This window comes from Rhinolophus sinicus, chromosome 3 (genome assembly GCF_057876585.1).
Source record: "Rhinolophus sinicus isolate RSI-liver-muscle chromosome 3, RSI-T2T, whole genome shotgun sequence".
Lineage (NCBI taxonomy): Eukaryota > Metazoa > Chordata > Mammalia > Chiroptera > Rhinolophidae > Rhinolophus > Rhinolophus sinicus.
In genome coordinates this window covers 35,922,666-35,949,520 of record NC_142503.1, presented here as the reverse complement: position 1 = coordinate 35,949,520, position 26,855 = coordinate 35,922,666, and the positions used below count along the sequence as shown (strand labels likewise).

General features: G+C 35.4%; 1 protein-coding gene across 5 annotated transcripts in view; it reads right to left on the bottom strand.

The window, feature by feature from the left end:
* Positions 1–26,855, bottom strand: part of GPBP1 (GC-rich promoter binding protein 1) — a 70,163-nt gene that overhangs the window by 4,690 nt on the left and 38,618 nt on the right. For 3 of the 5 annotated variants that reach the window (XM_019743319.3, XM_074328925.2, XM_074328926.2), the window contains 8 exons: positions 20,686–20,809; positions 20,328–20,551; positions 17,644–17,710; positions 9,480–9,664; positions 8,759–8,899; positions 7,274–7,441; positions 6,627–6,814; positions 2,185–2,287 (listed from right to left, as the gene is read on the bottom strand). In XM_019743319.3, the coding sequence (XP_019598878.2) occupies positions 2,185–2,287; positions 6,627–6,814; positions 7,274–7,441; positions 8,759–8,899; positions 9,480–9,664; positions 17,644–17,710; positions 20,328–20,551; positions 20,686–20,809 (1,200 nt within the window). Of the gene's footprint in view, positions 1–2,184; positions 2,288–6,626; positions 6,815–7,273; positions 7,442–8,758; positions 8,900–9,479; positions 9,665–16,545; positions 16,606–17,643; positions 17,711–20,327; positions 20,552–20,685; positions 20,810–26,855 lie in introns of all 5 variants that reach the window. The other 2 variants (XM_019743308.3, XM_074328922.2) reach the window with 1 other exon arrangement.

Below are 26,855 nucleotides of genomic sequence, written 5' to 3'. Positions count from 1 at the left end.
GTCTATAATAAATCTGAAAAGAAATTTTAAAAAATACCTATTTGCAATAGCATTAAAAATAAAATAATTAAGAATAAGTATTAGGAATAAACTTAACTAAGGAGGCAAGATTTCTACACTGAAAACTACAAAACAGTGCTGAAAAAAAATTAAAGAAAACAATAAATGGAAAGACATCCCATACTCACACATTAGAAGACTTAATATTGTTAAGATGTGAATACTACCCAAAGCAATCTATAGATTCAATGCAATTCCTATCAAACTCCTAAAGATATTCTTGGCAAAAACAGAAAACACCATCCTGAAATTCATATGCAACCGCAAGAGATTCCGAATAGCCAAAACAATCTTTGAAAACAAAGCTGGAGGTGTTTCACAGTTTCTGATTTGAACACTCATTACAGAGCTGCAGTAATCAAAACAATGTGATACTGTCATAAAAACAGATATAAAGACCAATGGAGTAGAAAAAGAACAGAAATAAACCCTTGCATATACAGTCAAATGACTTTTGACAAGGGTGCTAAGACCATTCAATGAAGAAAGAACAGTGTTTTCAACAAACGGTGTTGGGAGAAAGGGATGTCTAATGCAAACGAATGAGGCTGGACCCTTACCTTACACCACGTACAAAAATTAACTCAAAATGGATCAAAGACCTGAACTAAACTTCAACTTTAAAACACTTAGAAGCAAACATAGAGGAGAAGCTTCATGACATTGGATTTGGTAATGATTTCTTGGATATGACACCAATAGCACAGGCAACAAAAGAAGAAAAAAAATTGGACTACATCAAAATTTAAAACTTCTATTTATCAAAGGACACAATCAACAGTGAAAATGCAACCTATGAAATGAGAGGAAAATATTTACAAATCATTTATCTAATAAGAGATTAATATCCAGAATGTATAAAGTGTCACAATTGTACACCTGAAATCTATGTAACTTTACGAACAACTGTCATCCAATAAATTTTAATTAAAAAAGTGCCACAACTCAACAATAAAAAAACCCAATTAAAAAATGGGCAAAGGATTTGAATGGATATTTCTCCAAAGATATAATAAATGACCAATAAGCACATGGAAAGATGCTCAACATCACTAATCAACAGCGAAATGCACTATCAATAGGAAAACCACAATGAAATACCATTTCACATCCTTTAGGAAGGCTACTATCCAAAAAAAGAAACTCTTGAGCACCACTGGTAGGAATGTAAAATAGTGTAGGTACTATAGAAATACAGTATGCTGGCTCCTTAGAAAGTTAAAAATGAAAGACCATATGATCCAGCAGTTCCATTTCTGGGTATATATCCAGAAGAATTAAAAACAGGGACTCAAAATATTTGTAAACCCATGTTCACAGCGTCACTACTCACGATAGCCAAAAGGTGGAAGCAACCCAATGTCCATCAATGGGCAAATGGATATATACTAAATGAAATAAGCCACTCTCAAAAGGCAAACACTGCATGATTCCACTTGCATGAGGTACCCAGAGTAGTCGAATGAATAGTGGATTCCAAGGGCTTGAGAAGCTTGGAAGGAAGTTATAGTTTAATTGGTAGAGTTTCAGTTTTACAAAATGAAAGAGCTCTGGAGGTAGATTCTGGTAATGGTTGCACAACAGTATGAATGTACTAAATGCCACGGAACTGTACGCTTAAAAATGGCTAAGATGGAAAATTTTGTGTTATGTGTATTTTGCCACAAATTTTTTTAAGTGCTGTAAAAAAAAAACAATCAGTATTAAATTCTTCCTTAAAAGTTTTTCAATTAGGGTGATTATGTCCATTTTATCATGAAGTCAATAAAACTAACTTGCTCAGAGTTTCAGTCAAAATACTTAAAAAGCGTTTTGAAGATTATGATTATCGATTATAACATGTCTACATAGAAAATCACTTCTGTATGATTAGAACTATTTTAAAAACTCTAGTTTAGAAAATCATCTCAACTTCCTGACACTCTATCAAACATTTTCTAATACTCTTTCAAAAAGGAAACTATGGAGACATAACACAAAAGCAAATGTGACCTACAGTGCGATGTCCAATAAATGCCTGAATAAAACTGTGTAAGCCCCCACCCCCAATGCTTTGTTAAAATACACAGTTCTGATTAAGGAAAGGCAATTAAAAGTGAACCTGTATGATTCAGGTCTTCTTACCTGTTCACTAATAACTTGGAATTCTCTCATTTCATCCTCAGTTAAGGGAGCACACGTTTCATCATTTTCACTATCTTCTTGCCAGCCCATCTCCTTTAACAATCTGAAAAGAAGGGAGGAAATAAATTTAGAGCTTCATCCAAGTAGGGTAATTCCATTTATGTTAGGTGCAATAAAACAATATCCATTATACAAATTCTCAAAATACATAAAAATTTTTGAGTTTATGCTTTGAATGTCTTCCTAAAAATGAACAGATAAGATCAAGCCCAATAAAATGTCTTAGATAATAAGATCAGGATGAACTGCTTAATTGCTTTATCTTTGGTGTCAGAGGTTCTCCAGGTTAGAAAGTGAAGAAAATTTGCTAACTCCACTAACTGAAAGTAAAAGCAATACTCCTCTCTATTTGCTCTTATACCACCACAAGCCATCCTATTCTTAGCTACTCATTAGGTTTTCTACTTTGAAAAAATAAAGGTTGGGCTATCTTATCCTATATCCTGTATTGTATAATTTATCTATTGGTGTCACCTCTTATTGTGCACACCAGTCATCATCCTCAACACATAATGCCATCTGAAAGAAGCATTTATGTTCTACAATAACAGAAAGATGGCTTCTTTAAAAGCTCCCAACCAGGACCTATGTAAAATGACTAACATGGTTATTCTCTTTCTGTTCCAATTTTTAAAGAGAACGACTCTATCTGAGGCAAATAAAGAAAGAGAGAAAGAAAAGGATGAACAGGGAACCAAACACTTCTCTCTAGTTGGGCAATAAGTACCATAGCTATAGCCATAGCTGCTGCCTTTGAGTCAATGACTTCAAAGTTTTTTTTCTAATATGGCCACATATTTTATACAGGTCTGACTATACTTTTTTAAAATAAGTACATCTCCTTAAGTATTTGTTACTCCTATTTCTACCTATTCACCTTTCAACTTGAGCCTGCCACAATTAGCTACTTTATAGACTTATGCCTTAATCTCAGAATACCAGTGCTCAGACCCTAAATAAAATTTAACACTACCCTGTATTTTACAGATAATCAAGATCACATAAGTAAAATAACTTGCACACTGAATAGCAGAGAAAGAAACAGAATTCTGGTTTTTCACCTTCCAAGTCAGGATATATTGCACCAAACCCTGCTGCCTCTGGACCAAAATGTCAGTTATTTATAATTAATTATTATTTCTCTCATTCCTTTTAATCACTTATTTCTTTTCCAACACAGTCTTCACTCTTTAACTTAGATGGTGTCCTTGTGGAATGGTATTTCCATTCCCAATGCCACCTAGTCCAGAGTCTATAGATTTCAAGTGGTAAAACAATCTAAGTGCTTTTGCTAGGTCCTTACTTGTTTCACTGTTAAAAACTTACTCTTAACAATAATGCAGATGGAACAAATTATTTCAAATGTTATAAAAAACAAGTATTCCTAACTATCCATTTTCTCCTGTTCCCTCCCCCCAGAGACTGTAACTTTTCACTGTTTCTGGAATAGTTTTCAAAACACTCTTTCCCCACAATGAGGAATATGGTTTAACAGTAATCTGCACTTTGCTTCTTTTTCATTATCAGTTCTTCCTTCTCTTTCAAACTGGTATTATTACCAAACCACCATGACATCACTTTCACAATTACCACTCTCTGCTAAATATTTTCAACGGCTTCCTAATTCCTAAAGAACAAACTCCTTAACTTAAACACGATGACCACAAATCCAAATTCCTCACAGTAGAAAACACACAGGATTATAAGCAGAAGACGTGGGTCACAATTCCTCCCTATTACAAACCAGGTCAAAGAACACAGGCCAAAGTCCTTCACTTCCCTAAGCTATTTCTTCATCCGAAGTATTGAAGGAGCTTGAAAAGATCTCCAAAGTTCTACCTTATTAAGGTTTTCTCTAATTCCATTAAAATGGGACACCACACTCTTGTCAAGATATTATCCACTGCCCCTAAAACAAACTAGATACATACTCAACTCTAAACATTCCTTCACACCCCTTCTTCCAAAATGACTACCTAGTACCCTTGCCTGGGTGAATGTCTCACCATTTAAGATTTAATTTAGGTTCCAATTAAAACTTTCACACGGATACTCAAGCCTACCCCCAAACTCCCTTGAATTTCTCTAGCACTCATTTCTACTAATGCATTGGTGCTTACACAAGATAACTACTATCCTTCTGATATTGAAGCTATCCCCAATATTTCATAATGACATATTGAAATTTACCAATACATGTGCCTGATTATTCCATATTTTATATTTTAGTTTTCACATTTGAACAAAAGAATTGTGATCCTTAAAAACTGTGATGTATCACTGACACCTAATTTGTTAAATCCAACCAGTGAGTCCTTAATATGTACATAACTTAAGAATCTCAAAGTTTACAGAAAATTTGAAGCCAAGGGAAAGAAATATCACTCCCCTTTCAGAGAAATAAACCTGAAATGTAAAATAAACTATTATTTTGTTACCTAAAAAAAAATGTACTGATGAATGTCTCTGGAACACTCACAAACATAATGTACTAAGCAGTGTACAAAATTCAAGCTAACAAATTTAAATTAAAATGGTTCTAAATCAGTAGCGCCTTTACTTCCTCCTTTTATTGATTCAGGATCCTTTTTAACAGGCACAATGTTTCCAGAAATCATCTATAGGGTCTTTAAAAACAAAAGACATATATAGTAAGATATTCATTCAGGTAGTCATCACTACCTGAATCGACAGGTATCTCTTTATGCAGTATGTGTCTCCCCACACACCAAGTTTATTACAATTGAGGATGGTTTCTCCTTGCTCTATTTGGCTTAGTTCCTAAATCCCATTCTCTCCATTTTCTGTTAGTACTCACTAGAGGAACAAACTCTCAAGGTAGAGAACTAAAGACTCTTCCCTGAATCCATGAATGAAACAAGAAACCATCAAAACGCTTCCTACACTAAATATATACCTGATTAAAATAGAACAGTTAAAACACTCATTATCTCAAACAGTTATAAGAATATTTCTTAATAAGTGTGGCTCAACTTTCTTATTATAACCTTAATAGATTCTATAGGTAAATAATTTAGCTTTCTTCTTTTATTGCCTATGCTATTACCTCCTTAGGAGAATTCGTCTTTACTATCATTAGGACACCTGGTATATATACTTTCTTTTCTGAGCACAGTCCTTCTTCCTACCAACTGTCTGATTAGAAATACTTAAATGACTATTGATGAGAGTGGAAACTAGCAGAACATTTTTGGGTAATAACACAGCAGTATCTGATTATTTTACATACGTGTGCCATTTGACCAATTTCATTCCTAGTAATCTATTCTGTACACACTTTACACAACTGTTAAAAAATATGAATACAAGGATTATTTGTAAGAGGGAGAAAAGACAGGGAGGGAGAAGGGGAGAGACAACATTGGGGGGGTACCTAATCTTGATCAAAGGGAACATCATTTCACAAATTATATCTTTACTATAGAATAGTGGCTTCAAAGGGAGGGATACTACTAGAATGATGGAAAAAATACAGGAATTTCTACTTATGACTATCTTTTGAAAAAGGAATTAATATCCATTATTAATGGTATGACATTGCAGCTATTATTACTCAGCCAACTAATCAGAATCACAAGTCATAAACTGTGAGGTAAAGGGGAGTTCCACAACATGGATGGGAATAAAAGGTGTGGTTACTTATCCATTCATATTAAATGCACAGTAATAAAAGAATCTTTATTTGTTGCTGATGAGAATGTAAAATAGTACACTCATTTTACAAAAGAGCTTGGCAGTTTTCTCAAAATGTTAAGCGTATGTCCCAGCAATTCCACTCCTAAATATCTACCTAAAAGAAATTAAAATACAACCATAACAAAACCGTGCACATGTTCATAGTAGCATTATCCAGAATAAAAAAAAAACTACAAAGTACAATCCAATATCTGTCAACTGATGAACAAATGTGGTAGAGTCATACAGTGTACTTATTTGATAACAAAAAGGAACACTGATGAATCTTAAAAGCATTATGCTAAGTGAAAGAAGCCGGACATAAAAGACAAAATATTGTGTGATTCCACTTACATAAAAATATCCAGAAAAGGCAAATCTAGATACAGAAACACTGACGGTGTACACTAACGGTGGCTGCCTATGACAGAACGTAAAAATGAGGAGTAACAAATGAGCACAGGGTTTCTTTGGGGGGCAATGGAAATGTTCTAAAATTAGACTGTGATGACAGCCGCACAACTTTGAATATACCAAAAAACCACTAAATTGTACACTTACAATGGGTAAAACTTATGACATACAAATTAAATCTCAATAAATTGTTAAAAAATAAATCACGACATTTATATAGTATCAAACTCCTGTATATAAAAAATGCAAAGAAAGTAAAAATAAATAGTAACCTGTGTTCTGCCTCAAGTGAACTTGAAAGAACATCAGTTTGTGGGAAGGTTGAAGACCGAATGATCTGTTGGGAAATAACCGAGGCATTGCCATTCTCTTGAGGAATTTCATTTTCATCAAAGTTTCGGTTTATATCCCTTTCTTGGTGAGTACTATTGCTGTTATGCAAATTAAATGAGTCATCATCCTGATTTTTAAGAAGTTAAAAAAGAATGAGAGAATACAGTTAAAAACTGTCATAGGTCCCAGTTAATTTCCATTGATAATATGTACATGTTAATACTTATCATCATTAAATTTAGAAGACGTTATCATAAGGTATAAAATTAAGTTGTGATGGATACCCACAGCTTTCTGACTCTGTATTCACATTTATTCAACAAAGACAAAACCCAAAGGATAAAGGTAGGCAACATGGGGAAAACAACATATATGAACAGGAAATTTTAAATTTTATTTCCACACAGGAATTATAGAATGAGAAAAATCTACTTTAGAAAGTCATTTTATGCAAATAGTTAGCTAGCCTTGCCTTCAGGGAGATAACAATTTGATTATAGTTTATTCAAAGGTCCTAAATGATATCTGCCCAAATATTTCAATGACATGTTAATGTCAAATCAAGAGTTACCGTGAGTTAAATTACCTTCTCTGAGCCAGCATGGCTTTCATCTTCATGCTCCTCTTCTACTCGGTCCCTTTTCAACGCTTTCAAAAATTCACTCTTCTTATCAGTGCGCATTCGTGTCAGTTTGGTTAGACGAGGCTGCTGATTAAGTTTGTCAACAGGTGAAGAGGAATTTGAGCGATTACACTAAGAAAAAATTCAGAAATATTAATAAATATGCAGAGAACTAATGTCAATATGAAGCTCACAACTACCACAACATCCTCTTTCACCTTTATTCACAATAAAAAACTGATTTTAAAGTCTATTTCGAAGGCTATTTTCTTTTATCCTTGTATGTTTTATCTTTCCTACTGAATGAGTAAACAAAAGAATGTTCATATCCCAGAAACAATTAAGGTCTGATAACACATAGAACAATGACTCTAAATTAGGAGTTTAAATAGTATTTTTTAAAATGGATCCTGAAACTGTTTAAATATTTCTGTAATACACAGAAGAGCCGTTTTTCCAACTGTTCCACAGAGTTCTAAAGTTCTAATAAGAAATCCTGTAATATTCTATTTTATAATTATTTACATGCAGGTACACGTAGGGTTTATCAGGTAGGATTTCACCAGTGAAAATTTTTGTGGAAGGGCAGAAGGAAGGGAAAGGGGTACATGTACTGACATCCTTTTGTTTTTGGCGTTTGGACAGTGGACTAGAAAACAGATGTTACATCTCTGTATCATAGAGAGTTTTAACCATGGAAATAAACCACAATGCCTAACTGTTGGCAATAATGTCTGTAGACTATAATGAATCTAATCCAAACTAACCAGCTGGGAACGTTAGTCCTTCCATCAAAGCTCTAAAATTCTATGATTGAGAACAAGTACATGAAAGCCTATGATGGCCCAATATAGTGCCCAGAACAATTTCAGATATAATTATATGATCACAATTATCTTTTGAGACTGAACTTGTCAGGGAACTCCCTGAAAGGGAAGTTTCAGAAACCTGGTCAAATGACAAAGAAATACTCAACAGGCATTTGAAGTCAGTTCAATAACAGTATACACCTTTCCCTCTTCTTCCTTCCTTCCGGCCCTGTTAACACTAATAAAACGTTCATCAGCCGCAAAAAATTATGTAATACAAATCCCCAATTTCAGTCAAAGGTTCAATCATAGGCATAGCATAACTCTATCACAAATGTCAAAATTGCAATTTTCATAATTCTTTTCTCAAAAATTACTCTTTCTAGTCAACAGGTATATGGGTGCTTCACTATTATTTTCTCCACATTTTGGGATATCAGAAAATTTTCATTAAAACTTCTAAAAACTGATTCCTACTTAATGTGCCAAAATGTTAATAAATTGAGGAAAGTATCTGGATCAGGTTTTCTGAAAGAACTAAAATATAATTTTAATGTATTCATTTAATGAATCTAAGCTTTTTGCTGTTAATTAAATAATCATGATTAAGACATGCTGCAAATAATTTTAAATGCCATACCTCTTTCACTGAAGTTGTAGATGGACTAAAATTCTTGGCAGTTGATTTGAAAGCATTGAAATTGCCAATACCATATGTAGACTCATGGGAGAAAGAAGTCCCAACTTTATTTTCTTTAGTTTGGCTTTTCCATTGTGTAGGCTAAAGAAACACACACAAACATTATATAGAAGAGAAAAACAAAGCAACCACTATAAAATAAAAATGACTAGATGAGGCTCATAAAAACAATTATTTTATATTACATCATTACTACATGATTCTCTTTTTTTCTGCAAATAAAATCAAAACTTGGTATTCAGATAAAAACATCTGACTACACTGCTATTTTGTCAAAGTTTTGAAAACCAAAAAAAAGTTAGGTTTCTTTTGCCTAACATCAGGAAAACACAAGTGGGAGTTTCAAAAACCTAAAACGGAACACCAAGGAGATAACATTATATATTATTATTAAGCAAATGTATCATAGATGCATCTAGCAAAACAAAAGATTTCATTTATTAGTACTAAAACAAGAAAACCCATACATGGACAAATACACGTTATCACTGAAAAGATAATTAAAATTAATGACACACAAACGGCCAACTCTTTCCACTTAGGTGAAGACAACACCCACCAGTACCCCCACAATTTGGTGTAAAATTTTTAACATTATTTTCTCAAAGTAACTCAATTGATATCAACTTAAAACTTGTATTTTTAACAATTTAGAACTTACTTTTGTAGGTGGAGCAGCAGGTTTAGGGACTAAACCTTTATAAACACTTGGACCAGTCCCGTTCTTAACTGGCTGTGATTGAAGATTTCCTACTACTGGGAATCCAGATAGCTGTAAATCTTTTGTATTACCTTTCTTAATGACCAGCATCCTTGGAGCTCTAGATTTAGGATTCGGAGGATATTCTGCATAAATAAAGCACGAGCAAGAGTTACACACAGTATAAATTTTAACATTAAAATTAAACCACCAAAAGAATAGTATATTCCAAACCTTGATACTTTTAATTGAACAAATCATAGCAAGAATTGAGCAAAGTCAGGTAATACAGATGAATTCAGCTGACAGTGGCCTGGAATATCAACTATATTAACTATAACCAAACCAAGATTAATTACATTCTAATGTATTTTTCATTATTTTGTTTTCACTTGCAATTTTCATCCTAATGGCTCTTAGGATTTGCAACGTAAAGTGTATTCTATTTTCCCCTTTTCCATTTTGAAAAGAAAATTTTCCTAATTCCTTTTCATTCTTTTTATCTCTCATATGAAGTTATTACCAATAAGCAAGGAACTACAGTTCCTTTATTTCTAAATTTCTACTTTGAAAGTTATTTTGAAAGAGAGAATTCTATTTTCACAATACCAATTCACTCAAATATTTAGTGACCATCTAAATACATCGAAGGCATTATGCAAGTTGCAGGGTAACCAACTCAATCCTAGCTTTTGCAGCTAGTACTAGGAAATAATAGTTGCTAACTAAAAGCTTTTCTCAAGGCCACCGTAGTTGTTAAAATATGCAAAATTACTCCTAGAGTTTAATCAGTGTATGTGTAATCAAACAGATGTTACATGTGAGCATGTTTGCAATTATTGCAATGAAGTATGTCTTTCTTCTTTTGGAAAAATTCCAAAAGCATCAGTTTCACAGAGTTTAGGATAAAAGAATTAACTGAAGGGAGAAATCCCAGAAAATCTAAACTAAAATTAGCTTTGCATAGTAAAGAAGATATGATCCTGTGAGATGGCTAAGTTGCATAAATGTTTTGTGATGATGCTCCACCCTCAACAAACCAAGCCAAACTTCCTACTAGATCATCTCAAAGACTAAACTAAACAAGGACTCCTAGGACATGGAGAGACTCTCAAAGTTAATCTGAGGCTTCAAATTCTTTAAAATGTAAGAGCTGGTATGGTGCTTCATTTATTGTAACAGGGAAGGATAAAATAACAAGGACCTAGAGCAAACTGAGAAAAGGTTGGTCCTTCCAAAAGTTAAACACATGTTAATTTACAAGGCAAACATTCCAACTTCTTGGCTGCCTAAAAAGGCCCAAGATATGAATGCTAAGAAAGACATCTTCAGGAACACGAGACAGTAGAAATTATATCACCAGTATACAGCTTTTCTGAAGAACTTACATAATGAAGTCAATGAAACAAAAATTAAGAATAAAGATCTCAAACAGAGGTCAATAAAAAAGAACTACTAAAACAATTTAAATTTCACAATTATTACTTTTGGTAAACATACTGCATAAATAGTAAAAAAAAAAAAAAATTTCTTGAAATAAAAATACAAGAGAAGGAAGGGGTGGCTGGTTAGCTCAGTTCGTTAAGAGCGCACTGCTCTTACAAACAAGGTTGTCAGTCCAGTCCCCACATGGGCCACTGTGAGCTGCGCCCTCCACAACTACATTGAAACAACTACTTGACTTGGAACTGATGGGTCCTGGAAAAACACACTTAATAAAAGTTTAAAAATATATCTGTAAGAGAAAATCTTCACAGTCTGGTACTCAAAATCTGAATTAAATAAAACTCAAGAAATCTGAGGAATGACTGATGCTGAGATATGCAAACGGTGATAGGAGTTTGCAAGGTCTCCTCTCAGGGGAATCAAAGTGTTGAAACAGAGCAGTTCTATCAGAATACCACAATTAAATAGGTTCAAATATGACTGATGAAGACTTCTTGTGTGTCAACTAAGCACACAAGTTTATCTTCTTTCCGTTCTAGATCTTTATGTTAAAATTACTATTAATATAATGAGGGAGGAAAATAAACACAACAGGAAAAGGGTCATCAGCAAGGATAATTCCAACCTACATTTTTCTAGAGCGAGACATAAAGGAAAAAACTCCAGTTTAGTACTCAAAAAAGAACCTAGTATCGGAGATGGGAGTTAATTTGCCCTGTAGAATCTTGTATTGTAGACTGGGACTTGGAAATGCCAGATAGCAGAGGGCGGAAATAAAACTTTTTTAAGACAAAAATAATCACCAATAAAAGATGCTTACTGAAGTAAATCTGAAATGATGTACTTTAGGGAGAAGGAAAATGATCCCATATACAGAGGATGCCAAAAAATGTATGCACATTTTAAGAAAAGAAAACTGCATTAAAATTGTAACACTCAATATATACTGATAACAAAAGATGAATACAAGTCACATTTGACTTCTGCAATTACAAGAGGTGCTCAAAGTGGTTACCATCAGCGTCCAAACACTTCTGATTACGGCGAACTACTGCTTGAGCAACGTTGACCAAAAGTGACCACTTGTATTCATTTTTTTTGGCACCCCCAGTATAATGTTGAAGATACAAGAAGGAAATAAATATTTTTTGTACATAAGCAATCATTGATCAAACTAGAAGGCAGAAGAGAAGGGGAGTAGATAAGCAAGCAGGTACATTATCCTTAAATAGCAATATAGTTTGTGACTACTAAGTTTATCTTTCCTAAAATTGGATTTCTAGACACCTAGGAGTAAGAAATATGCTGGCTGTTTCCTCAAAGAGGCGTTCAATGCAATGAATGATAGAATATCTGATAAATAAGAATGGTGAAGCCTAAGAAACCAATCATAAAAGGACAGGTAGCAAAGTAAAAGGTAATAAAGGCACTGAAAGGAAGATGATGGGGATTGGGAGGGAAGAGACGTAGACATAGTACTAATGTGCTTAAGTATATTCAATTTAAATACTATAGTACAGAGGTTAAGAACATGTGCTTTTGTACCAGATTGATAGAATTTTAATATTTCCTCCAACCTTACTAGTTTAATGTCTTTATAAACTGGAAAACAATGGTTCCTGTCTCAAAGTTACTGTGACATTTTCTTTAAATACTAGAAAAAAATCTCCAAAAAAGTCATACACCGTAATAGGCTTCTGATTGTATTTTAATTAACGGTGTCCTTTTTAAAGAATTTTAGGTTGACTCAAAAGAGCATGGAAGATGAGAAAATTTAACAGAAATAAACACAATACAGACTAACCTATGTCCTATATGTCTATGCTGAATATACTACATAAACCTGCCCATTTAAGAGGAAAAGTGCTCTTAATGGTAATAATTACATGTAAGTAATGGAAAGAGTAATGACAGACTAATCGCCAAAACTTAATTTGCATCATTTATATCCATTTTATATTACTTATAAACTGGTTCATCTATTTTATGGATTATTTCTACAAATTCTCCTGACACGAATCTCCCAAGTTAAGTGTTGAAGCTGTTGGATTCACAGTATCCAATGTCTCCTTCTATACTTTTACCATTTACTTAGTCCATTGGTAAACTATTAATATATGGAAAAGACCCAAATTATATGTTCTTTTAAAGAGAAAATTTATGTATTGATGAAAAGCTTTAACACTTATATAAAAGAACTAGAAAGTGACCTTAGGGACTTACTTCTGTAAATTGCATGTGCATATTATTACCTCAAGCTCATATACGCAGGTATTCTCATTCAATTTTAAGTTCAAAACACCTGAAGCAAATTATCGTGGACTGTCATATCATTATTTCCCTTTTCTCACAAACAACTGTAATCTAACAATAGATGATTTTAAATATCCCCTTACTAGCCTGTTATTCATGCTCTCCCAATATCTGTGAATATAATAGTTTTATCCCTTAAATACGAAGTCAATTGTGGAGGGGGAGTGGTTCAATTCTTTGGAAGAAAATTGAGAATTAAAATACTGCCACATATAATACAAAGTAAATTGGACACATGCATAATACAAAGCTGACATCTCAATTCCTCATCCTCTTTTCTTTCATATACTCGCCATATAGCTGCCATACATATTTTTTCTGATTCAGTCACTCATTACTTTACTCTTCGATTACTTAGAAATTTTTTTTTCCCCTTTTAATAAATCTACTGAATCTCCCTGGCTTATTGGATTTGAACCACATAATTAGCTAACATTTATTAACACCTGTAACATGATGAAAGATTTTTCACAGTAGACAAACATTAATAATGTTTTTCTTATTAGGATTATCATCCTCATCTCACAGACAAGAAAAATCACTCAGAAAGAGAGATTAAGTTCAATCTCCCAACGTCTAAATAACCAATAGGTAAAAGCTCTAATGTTTGGGCCCAGATCTATCTGATCCCAAAGCCAACGTACTTAATCATTATATTATACTACTGAAGAAAATGAAAATTAAACTATTCCTAGCCAGATACTGAAAAATGTTTACCATTCCCAACTAAAAATACTAATAATAAGTCTATACTGAATAGTAAGAATAAGGGGTTTTTAAGTGTGCACTACACCAGGTGACATCAGGGTCTATCTACCCTTTCCTCCATCCACCACCGCATTGATGCCAGTCATTAGTTTCCTCATTATCTTGACACACACACACACACAAAAAGAACTTTCATATGTAAACAAAAGCATATAGCCAAGTAAAGGGTAAATAGTTAACTGAATTGAGTATTCACCCTAATTTGAGAAAACTTAGTCACATAAGACACAGTAACATTCAAATTTAAAGAATCCGTACGTAGCACAGCAACGAAAACAAATTCGTACTGTGAACACAGAAAAATGTGTTAAGATTATTTTTCTATATATTGAAGCTGTTTGAATTTTGTTGGTTTTGAATTTTTTAATTTAATGTCCAAATCTGTTGTTTTTTATTTATAGTATGAGAGTGTTAATCAAATGAGTTTCACTAACTTATAATGTATGTCAACAGCAGGGGAATGGGATTTTTCATTTAAGAAGGTTTCCTGTATTACCCATAAGGAAGACAGGGTTAAAGAAATATACTTCTAAAATAAAACAACTTAGATAACGAACAAGTGATACTTCTAACTCTGACCAAATAAAATTTCCTTCTTTCAAGTTGTCTAATCAAACCCCATTCTCAACCTTGAACATGTTTTGTATTTATTACCTTTTCCTTCTTATTGTAGTAATTTTAACAAATGTTTTCATGTAAGGAAGACACTGAAGAAAAGTGGAATCATTTCAATAAACAATCTACCAACAGAATGTTTTTACAAAGAAATCTGATACAGATTATTCCCTTCTCTTATTATAATTCTATTTATGAAGTTCCTTTTAAAAAAAGGCAGAAACTCAATGGTTTTCACCACGATCTACCGTGTTTTCCCGAAAATATGACCGGGTCTTACATTAATTTTTGCTCCAAAAGACGCATTAGGGCTTATGTTCATTCAGGGGATGTCATCCTGAAAAATCATGCTAGGGCTTATTTTCTGGTTAGGTCTTATTTCCGGGGAAACACGGTAATTCATTTAATAAAATCATGTCACTCAAGCTGTATGCTTGTGGCTAGCAGTATCACTGGAATTCTCTAGAAAATAACCCATCCTTAAGAAATGGTCACCAATTTGCTTTGATTTAAAAGGCTAAACAAAATTCTTAACAATGAGCCTTGATGCTGTTTAGTTTATCAGGTATGAGCAAAAACTAGAAAATTCATGAAGTTATCAAGGAACAGACACAAATATAAATGCTGAGTGGAAATAAGCCTATATTTTAAGTTAATTACCAATGACTGAAATTTTTTGTTATTTAGTATCTGAAACACATCACCTTAGGTTCTGCCAATAATATATTGTTGACATGTGTCAATACCAACATACCCAATAGGACTCCCAAAAACACAAATCAGTCCCTAGTTATGTCTCAAATTGCATGCAAACACAACACAGATCGTTTTATCTCTTTCTCACCGCCAAACAAATCAATCACACAACTGAATTATTTTAAAATTCTCACAGGGGACATTGAAGTACTTTGAATTTTTGTTTTAAACTACTTAAACATGGAAATAAGATTAATTTAGTAAGCATTAATCCTGTGCACCAAACAACAGTGATCCTGGTCAAGATCGAAATACTATGGAAGTCACAGATTCAAGCTGCATGAAGGTGTTCCCAATAAGTCTAAGTTCTAAGTAGAATTACACTTATGTAACGATATTTTAAATAGCTTAATTACTTTCCCTCAACACCCTTTTTAAATTGGGATATTATGTTTAGACTCTCGCAATTTTTGATCTATAAAAGTATAGTTTCAGGGACAAACCAGTTTGTTTTTAAATATATGTTACATTTCCATTAAATTTTTACTTACCTGGAAGGAAGTAGCACTAGGAAAATTCTATTGAAGTCTTTCCTAAATTTTTCTCATGTCTTCCTCAGGAACATAGCTATTTTAAATGTTTCAATGGATAAAACAATATTTGGGAACCCAAGGGGAAACTGAGAAAGGAATAGTGAAGTGTAATACAATGGAAGTTTCATTGTATTCCTGTAGGAAGTACTGGGGATTTAACAATTAACCAAGCCACAATTAACCATTTTCTTTTTTCTAATGCAGACACACTTCTTAGTATACCTAAAACACAGTAAAGAGTACATCTTCTTTTTAAACATATTTTCAACTAGTGCTCAAACATCTTTTACATCAACCCTGAAACAGCAGAACCAAAATCTTTATAATACACTGTATTTTCAATATTTTCAAATGTTATTTGCCTTTATATCATTTCTAAAATTATTAAATTAACCCAGGATCAGTACCAATAGTATCTGTAGGTAGTTTTATATGACAAACGCTCACTGACATTCTTGACTTTTTATTTACTTTCATTCTAATCAAATCCAAATTATTCCTAATTTCTTAGAGTTTCTATTTAACACCTTCCAGGTGGTTCTATATTCTTATGCAATCAGCTGTTCCCAGAAAAACTGAATAATAAGGAAACATACCTAAGAGAGGAGCTTGGGAGATTTTTTTGGTTGGGTATGTGTGTGTCTGGGCGTGTAGGCCTGGGGAGAGTGGTAGAAATACTAATTTGCAATACAGAAAAAACAATGCCATTCACATGGTTCTAAATAAAGTGTCTGACCACCCCCACCCCCACCCTCAAAAAACCCTTAAATAAATAGGGAGATTAAAGAAAACAAAATAATTCCCCAGAGTAGCACCCCATATACAATAAAGAACAGCACAGGAAGTGGCAAAGTTTAAAATAATGCCTTTATTGTTAGGACTAGTATGCTGTCATAAGCCACAATCCTTTTGTTTTGGTTAAGTTGTTGATTTTCAACAGAAAAATACAAATGAACATGTGTACAAGTTCCAAAGTGAATACATCACCTTTGAATTTGGTATCAAATAATTAAATTTTTCAGATATCAAATCTTCATATTATAAATTTTTCCATTATTTTAAACTTCACTTGAATCTTTAAAAAGCTGTCTAATTTATACTATATGAGTGCAGTTTAATCTTTTGTAAGATGCTATCAAATTAAAGTCAGCAGTTTTAAAGGGAATTATTACCAGAAAAAAAACTGTCATTAATCAAAAAGGCAAAGTATTTCAAACAGACTTGTTCTATAGGCAAATCTATACACTTTAATACTCTCTATGTATAACCATTTTCGTAGGTAAAAAGATTTTATTTATCTCACAGTAAGTACTTATCTTTCCAGTTAACTAAGTTTTCAACTGTAAAAAACTGAAAATTTAAACTAAGTTTTTTGTTTCTTTAGATTATGGGCTGCTCTCAAAATAACATTCATTCATTACATTCACTTACGGTCATTTTTTAAAAATCCATATTTGAGTATACTTAATGGTACTAACATATGCAAATCAATTATTTCAACTCCAATTTTTCTATCCCCAATATCTTGTTTTTAAAAGATAAGTGCCACTTTTTGTGGTACGTTAGTACATCGAAACAGGTAATTTAAAAGAAGAAGTTTAATCCTAGCCTACTCTTTAGTTTTAAAAACACAAAAAAGTGAAACCTACAAGTAACATTTTATACCCCTCAAAGAAAGATCAAAAATTACTTACCCCATACACCTGCAGCTAAAGACTTATTCTGATTTGGTTCTCTCTCATATTCAGGATTTAAAGACGGCTGAAAGAACATTGATATGGAAAGAATACAAAAAACAATTTTAACTGCTCACATCCTTTTAAAAGTAATCTCAAAACCATACTGAAATACCTGATGATATAATCAACTTAACAATTAAAGACTAATTATATTCATAAACCTTACTTTTAGCTTATTTGGCTAACCATTAAAATGGTTACCATCTATACTCACTCCTAGCCCCGGAAAACAAGGAAAGTGTTTTTAAATATTCTCCTCATCCCTGACTACCTGAGGAAAAATGTGAATTAAAAAAAAAAAAAACACCCCGAGCAAACACAAGAGAATGTAGTCTTTGCATCAATCTGAGAAATATCTTTTTCTCAGAGCAAGAATAAAGAAGAGGAAAATCAAACCATTCCTCAACTCTTGTGTTATGTTTTCATTGCTGGACACTTCAGTTAACACATTCATTCTCAAAGCAAAATGCAAATTTTATTTTAATAAATTATGCTATGATATTAAAAAGAAAACTGAGTTGAGCATTGAATGTGCACTCTAAAGCTAATCTTAGTAGATAGGTTTACCCTATAAAATCCTAAATTTCCAGTAATTGTATCACCCATTTGCCATATTACCTAGCAAAACATCCTGCCATAAAGAAAGTACTTAACATGTTGAATAAAATGAATCCCAATGTATTTTAATTACCCACAAGTGAATTACTAACATTCTACTGACATTACCATAAAGCCCCAAAGAATATGCATGTACTCATATACTAGTATGGATTCACTGACATAAACTAAATAGGATGGATAAGATTTTGGTGGCAGTTATATTATACGTGCTTTTTTAAAAATACAAGAAATAATATCATTGATCTATATTCAAGGTCTAGGATTGTAATTGCTGATGCCCACCATCTTGGAAGTGGGGATGGAGTATAACAACAATAACAACTAGGTTTTATTAAGTGCTTGGTATGTGTCCAGCACTGTTTTAAATGATTTACATGTACTGCTCATTTAAGCCTCGCAACACTATGAGAGCACATTATCACTACTGGTTTTAGATTATAAAAATTCCATTTTATGGTAATTAACAAGTTGAAAAAATGGGCCACTGAAATGAGAAGACAGTGATTCCAAGGTTACTTAGTTACAGGATCTAAGAATACTCTGGTTCGTCTCTATCCCAAACCACTCCCTTGCCCTAAATCCAATCTATCAAATCCTTTCTCTCACTTCCACCCTCCATCCAATCTACCATCAAACTATATCCAAAACCATTTATCTTCACTACCACAGCTACCCAGTTCAAGCCATCTTTTTTCCTAACTGGTCTCCCTATTTTCACTATAATCCATTCAAGATCTAACAACTGGAATGGTCTTCAAAAAACTAAAATCAACTCACATGAGTTTCCTCCAGAGAGGCTTTCTGCTGCATTTGTAATTAACCTAAAATTCTTTACAGGCCAAAGTCCTACCAATTAAAACCCCTTCCTACCCCTATAACCGGGTATAATACTATTCTTTACCCATACTGGCCTAACTTTTATGCCTTAAACATATGACCAGCTTGCTTCCACCTTAGGGTCTTCACACCAGCACTTTCCCTTTTTCCCTGTCTTAACAAAGTTCCCTCCTTATCGATAAGTCCCAGATTAAATGACACTTCCCTAGAGAAACCTCTCATAACTTCCAAAACCAAAGTAGCCACCCAGTAATTTCCTGTCTAAATTCTCTGTAAAATACTAATTATTTTTTCTCTTTATGTTCTGGAAGTCCCCAACAGAACAGAAATTCAGCAAGAGTGGGGACCTTGCCTACCTTATTCACCTATGTATTCTGAGGGCCATGAACAACTACATATAGAGCCACTCGGGTGTATACTGAATAACATATACACAAAAATAAATTAACAGGAATGAGTCACAAGAAGAAGTAGATTAAGATTGTATATTAGATCGATTTTTATACAACTTGAGAAACATAGTGTGTAGATAAACCACATGGTGAGATTTACGAATAGGGAAAAATTATGAAAAATTTGCTTCTAATTAGTTCATACTTGTTTTAGTAGTCGAGTTAACATTCCTAATTGTATCTGACCTAGGCTACCAACTAATTTGCCTTCCCTGACCAAAAAGAAATTTCTGAATAGATAAAGTACAGAAAGGAGGGCTAGGATGGGATTAGATTAAGGGTAACATATGATTAATCAAGTGTTAGTTAAAGAGATTATCTGAGTGAAATGTGCTGGTAAAATATTCTTTCAAAAATTAACTTGATAGCTTTTTAGAGATAATAACATGATGCACTTGCAAATAAGCCACTAAACTCTGCCATTATTTCTAAGGGAAAGTGTTTAAATTTCTATAAGGAATAAACCAACATTATCAAGTTCTAAAAGACCACATGGTGAGAATGAGACACAGGAATAAGTAGAAGAAGGGAGGGAACAATGAAGGGAATTAAGGAGAGGGGAGAAATATGAACAAAAGCCTTAAAAATGTAAGAATTAAAATTAACTGAGCCTGTAAAGTGTAATCTCTGTAGAAAATGAGCTGTCCTGATAAAACCTCATGAAAGAGTCTTGATGCTAAAACAGCACTTGAAGAAACCTCATTCGTATTAAAATTATAAGAAACTTACAAAATCCTCAGCCTCAAACTGTTTGCGTTCTCTTTTGTCTTCTTTCCTCCCTGTTTCATTGTCAGGTATGTTGTTTTCATGTAGTCCTTGGCTTTTTCCAGAATGGAAAATACTGCTACGAGAACGGGAACTTCCACCATGGTATCCCCCTCGATGATTTACGTTTTCAGTACCATTTCTTCCATGTGTACGCCATCCATTTTTCTCTTTCCTTCCAAAGTTACCTTTTTTGATAATGGCGAAGTATTATAAATTCAAAGAAGATGGTTATGCTTAAAGACTGTATCACAATCAAAACATTCTTAAAAGAACATGAAAGAAATTATCCTTAAATTCATCATTTCTTAGCAAATTTTACCTCCATTAGGACGTCCAACACCAGAATCAAAGCCATCTGAAGAGTTGTGTCGTCGACGATTCACATCATAACGATTTTCTGTCCATGAAAAGTTTTCAGAATGCTTCTCAAAATTCAATGACGACTGAAACAAATTATGAGCAAATAGGTAAATATACAAATACAACCTAAATACAACTTTTTTTTTTTTTTTTTTTTTTTTTTTTTAAGATTTTATTGGGGAAGGGGAACAGGACTTTATTGGGGAACAATGGTCAAATTGTTGTCCTTTCAATCTTAGTTGTGGAGGGTTCTGTTCAGCTTCAAGTTGTTGTTCTTTCAGTCTTAGTTGTGGAGGGCGCAGCTCAGCTCCAGGTCCAGGTCCAGTTGCCGTTGCTAGCTGCAGGGGGCACAGCCCACCATCCTTTGCGGGAGTCGAACCGGCAACCTTGTGGTTGAGAGGACGCGCTCCAACCAACTGAGCCATCCGGGAGCTCAGCGGCAGCTCAGCTCAAGGTGCCGTGTTCAATCTTAGTTGCAGGGGGCGCTGCCTACCATCCCTTGCGGGACTTGAGGAATTGAACTGGCAACCTTGTGGTTGAGAGCCCACTGGCCCATGTGGGAATCGAACCGGCAGCCTTCGGAGTTAGGAGCACGGAGCTCTAACCGCCTGAGCCACCGGGCCGGCCCCTAAATACAACTTTTTAAAACTAATAATATTCTGACTTAATTTACTTCCAATAATTTTAAATGGCTAAGAACATTTTGTATTTTCAATGTGTTTGGTAACTTATTCAGATGGATTCCACTGTTGGTCTATGTTGTACTTAATGGAAATAAGAGCACCATTCTGAAAGAGCTCAGCAACTATATCTACTTACCTCAAAACTTTAAAGGTAAAAAGGCATAAGGGAAACAAGGCAAAACAGTGTATTTCTCTTGTAACAAAATGTAACATTCTTTATCATATACTACTTTATTTAATAGCTCAAGGTTTTCTTCAGTATCAGAAAATTATGGCAAATGAAGCTACAGGTCTATTTTAAGTTCTCTAGATTTCTTTCCAAACGCCTCTTTCCCAAAACAAGCGTTTAAAAAATGTATCAAAAGAATGTGTAAAAACTATTTTAAAAAACTAGAAGTGTGTAACAGGCTAGCTTGGTAACCCTGCAACTAGGGTAAAAACCCAAACCTTGTACAGACCCTAATATTTTTGGTGATGAGGATGAGATGCTGACAGAGGTTAAAAAAAATTTTTTTTTCTTCTTTTTTTGGTGGGGCAGAGTAGAGAGACAAGGGGTTTCCTGGGCCAGATTGGAGCATGTGAGAAGACTCTCCAGGATCTGGTAACAATTGTTCTCATCCAAGTGACAGGTGGAAGTAAGGGTCCCTCACTGTTTAGCAGCCAACTGGCAAGGGGTAGGATCAAAACAAGGTGCCCAAATGGTGCTTTGTTGTTAACTCTCCAAGTAGAAGGAAAGGATGTTTCACCATGACAACGGGGTCCCAGTTAAAAGGCAATATGGCTGTGGCTGCTGAGTCAAAAGGTCTCCAAAGCTGAAACAGTGCCAGCAATGAGCGTTATCGAGTTTTGGAAAGACTGAAAACATTACACTTGTTAAGGGTGAACTGCTGTAACCAACTGCAAACAAAGTAAATGCGGAGCCTAGCTTTCAATAGTGGAAGTATTCTGTGCCCTGTGTACTGCTTCCTGATCCCTACCTTTCCCACTACATCGACCTCAGCTGCTTTAACGAAAAAGTCAAGTATGTGGAACTTAAGGAAAAGGAGACAAACTTTTTTTTATCCCCCAGTTGGACACAGGCATCCAAGTCACCCTCCTTCCCCTTCCCACGGTGAGAAGACAGTACTAAGCACAGGGGTAACATGGCATTGAGGAGTGCGAGGCAAAGCCATGGCCCTGTGGTGCAGGGGGGCAGGAAAGGCTCCAGCCCTGGTCTGCTGGAGCCAGGAGATACACAGGAGAAGGGACCACACCAACCCTGGGTTGAGGAGCCAGAAGACAAACCAAAAGCCTCCAAGCCACCCATGCAATCCCCAAAGAGGTAGTCTTCCTCTATCCACCCTGCACATTCCCAGGTAAAGAGACATCTCCTGAAAGTTTAGATTGTAGCTTTAATATGCATTTGCTGAACTCCTTAGTTTGTGCCCTCATGGCAGAAAAAGATACGTACATCAGTGCCTCAATCTGACTGACAGAGCGAAGAAAATTCAGTAGTTGGAAAGAAAAACTAAAGTGATCTTACAGGAGGGGTCTTGAGGCCAATTCAATGTATACTGTTGTGTTTTACAGTTGGTACTAATGTTAAATGCTTATACTGAAAATGCTCAAGATTCTCCCATTCAGGGAATGCCACAGGTTGACAGGTGAGGCCTGCCCCATCACTTTCCAGATGGTCTAGCAAAAACAGTACAGGCTCTAAAAGACATCAGGAATGTAGGTGAAGACTTCCTGGCTACGGGGGTCTTCAGGGAGGCTACTTCCCAGTACATGAGTGCCATCTGCCTAACAAATGCACCAAGAGCACTCCTTTGAAAGGGAATGTGGCTCTTGCCATCCTGCTGAACTCAACAGTGAACTCAAACAAAGGACTAACCAAAAAAGAGACCACCAGGGCTCTTAATCAAATGGAAATAGTGTGTTCAAGGGTGCAGCAGGCCTGGCCCTAGGGACATTTCAATTCTGCCTGAAGAAGTGGTAACTACCCTTTGGGGGAAACCTTATTCCCCTTCCAGGCACCTGTAACAAATGCTGTTTTAATAAGGCTCTCAAGTCACAGAAGTTCCCCTAAATGTCTGGGTCTTGTTCGCTGGTAATTGAACTAAGCTAAAAGATGATGGTGCCCACTGGGTGGCAATAGCCATCCAGGCCCAACAAATCTGAAAGACCATATGGTACGTGCCAGTTAGCACAATGGGGTAAAAGGAAAGCTGTGACCCTTACCTTAGATAATATTCTTAAGGACTAGACATTATATATATTTTTGACTCTTAAGATTGTCACCAATGGCCTAATCAACTGGTCTGTCACCTAAAAACACTACAGACTAGCAGATTAAAGGACTTTATCTTGCGCTCTTCCCCAGGAGGCCTCCATGCCAGCCTAGGACTGCCGCCTTGCCTTGTCTCTAGTGATTCCTGAGGAGTCCCAGCACATTACGCAAGGACTCAACACCAGTCCTTTCCACTCATGCGCAGTGGAAAACTGCCTTTGCCATCACTGCAAGTGAGGGTGTGGGGCGAACACATGCTCATGTGGTGTTCAGAAAAGCAGACATCGATTTCACCAAGGGCAGGAGAGCACACTAAGGATGAGTTGGAATGTGTGATCACCATTATGCAGAATCCATGCCAGTACAAGATCCCAGACTGGTTCTTGAACAGACAAAAGGACGTGAAGGATGGAAAATATAGCCAGGCCCTGGCCAATGGTCTAAACAAGCTCTGTGAAGACCTGGGGCGACTGAAGAAAATTCAAACCCACAGAGGGCTGTGCCACTTCTGGGGACTTTGTGTTCGAGGCCACCAAGGCCGTACCGGGTGTGTCTAAGAAGAAAGAAATCTGTAGGCCTTGTCTGTTAATAAATACTTTATATACTATGGGAAAAAATTTAAAACGGCTTTATCTTTCTGAGGCAGAAGCCATCACTGCATGCCAATTTGTGACTCCTGCCAAAAGTTGGTCCATTTGTCTCGCCGTGAAGGAGGCAATAATATACAAGGGAAACTACATCAAACCTTTGACCACTTCCTAGAATGATCAGTGGTGTCTCATCACTGTTCAAACATTTTAGGTTATAGTGTTGTTGTTGAAGTCTGATCGTTAAACTCTGGTCACACTACTGTGACCCTTAAAATTAGTCCAGGTATGGTGTTTTTGGTGTTCCAGGTCACTAACAGTCCAGTAACAGTCAATCTTCTGTCTAAAGGTCACCATGCAATGGACCAATATTCAAAGTACTCAATGGACATTCTGTACTCCCTACTGTTCGTAGGCACCTGGTATCATCAAAACTTTGAACAGTCTCCCCAAAATTCAACACAAAACAATCTATAACTCCACATCTTTCATCTCTTCACACACCTTAGTAAAACAATTTGGTCAATGAATGAAGCGTAAGTAAAAAGAGATCTTCTCAGCCACTTCCTGGGTAGTAATCAGGATGAAAAAGTGAAGTCATGAGACTATATAAACATTTTTTAAATTAAGGATTATGCTGATTATCTCTAGACGTGATGTTTCCTTTCCTAAGAGTAAATGCAGGCCAGGCCTACCATCAGGGTAATGGCCTGGACAAAAAGGAAACTAAGGAATTCAGATAATCTGGTTTGGGCACCTGGGTTCTGTTGTTGGACTGACATGGTCCTAGATCTGTAGACCATGACCATTTGCTTGAGTATACTTCTCATTAAGTCTCCCCTACAGCGTCCAGTGTGGACCAAGACGAGGACTATAATGGTTCTCTGCATTTCACGTATAAAAATGCCTTTGTCCTACTCACATCCAACTCCTCTGGATAAAGTAATCTGGGTGCAAGTAAAGGGTTTTGTTTTGTTTTTTTAAGTGAAATCAAGAGTTATTGGAATGGGACACACAGATCTCATGGCTGTAGAAAGGGAGCAAAAACCCCACCACCTAAACAGGACACATCTTTGACCCCAGAAGGTGCAGGAAGAAAGGAGAACAATTAATGCTCTCTCTATGCCCTAGAACCAGCACCACTACCTGAATCAAACAGCAACTAGAAATAATACTGACCCACTGCTAGATTTGTCATCCTCATCCATATGCTTTGAAATCAAAAACGCTCATGTGGCCACCAACAGCCCTCAACTATTCTGCTGTGCCTTATGTCAACAGCAGTTCCTGAATATGAATGCATAAACACTCAGACCAGCACAAACCTGTTTCACTCTGATAAAAATTCATGATTCTCCTAACACTTTGAATGCTCTTAGGGTATGCTATGTATGGCAACTGAGGTTGCAACTAATGGTGATGCTACTGTCTGTTTCTTAAACAAACTAATATTAATAGTAATCCAAATCAAGTTTAACAACAAATCACAAACTGAAATGATCTGAGTCCCTTTCAGGTGGTATGTTTGTATATGAAAAAAATAAGGCACAGAATGTCTTTTACTGAGGATGTGGAATGCTTTTTGGTCCACCATCCCTATAACTGCAGGTGATGACACCAAAAATCAGGTCAGTTTCAATTCCCTTGAGTGCATCTCAATGGATAGTAAGAGTGGCCTTAGACTACATACTAACTGGCTGGAAAAAAATCATCTACTGGTCCCCGCTAAAACTTATTTACATAGTTGGCTGAACCCTGGCCTCACCTTGCTGCTTGGGTTGTTCATAGCAGCCTTAATTAAATGCTATTTATTAAGAAAAATTAAAATGGATTTGGTTCTAGCCTGTTAATTAGAATGTCTAACACAGTGGTACAGTAATGTGAAAATTAAAGTTTGGCCAAGAACATGTAAGGCTCATGGGTAGATTATTGGGACAGGCAATCCACCACAGGCCCTGAGGATCCCTGAACATTCTTACTTGTGTGCCAAGAATATGAGACCTTGACTGTTCTTTGTATGGCCCATTTATGTTTGCAGCAAGCAACATTAGGAATAGGTAACGTCCTTTTCCAGGACAAACACTTGGCTTATTATAAATGTGGTAGACTCCCCAGTCAATGCAAGGGTAGCATCTACCTGGGCCCCTCCATGTCAATTCCCAAAGGTTTTAGGGGGCATGAAGAACCAGTGCCAATATCATGCTTATGGCTGCTCTAATAAAAGTTCTTTGTCTCTGACCCAGGAGTCTCACATCTTTACCAGTATCCACGAAACAGTAACAGGCTAGCTTATTAGTTTGCAAGTAGGATAAAAATCCCACACCCTTCACAGACTGACATAGAACCAGTACAGCAAAACGTGAGTAAGAAATACAAGTAACAGAACTGCAAAGGTAGAAAACTGATAATATTTGTGAACGGATGATTGTCCATTTTAAAAACCCAAAAGACATTACAGATTAAGAATTAATCAAGGCTGCTAGATACCATACTACCATATTCCCCCGAAAATAAGACCTAATGAGAAAATAAGCCCTAGCGTGATTTTTCAGGATGACATTCCCCTGAACATAAGCCCTGATGCGTCTTT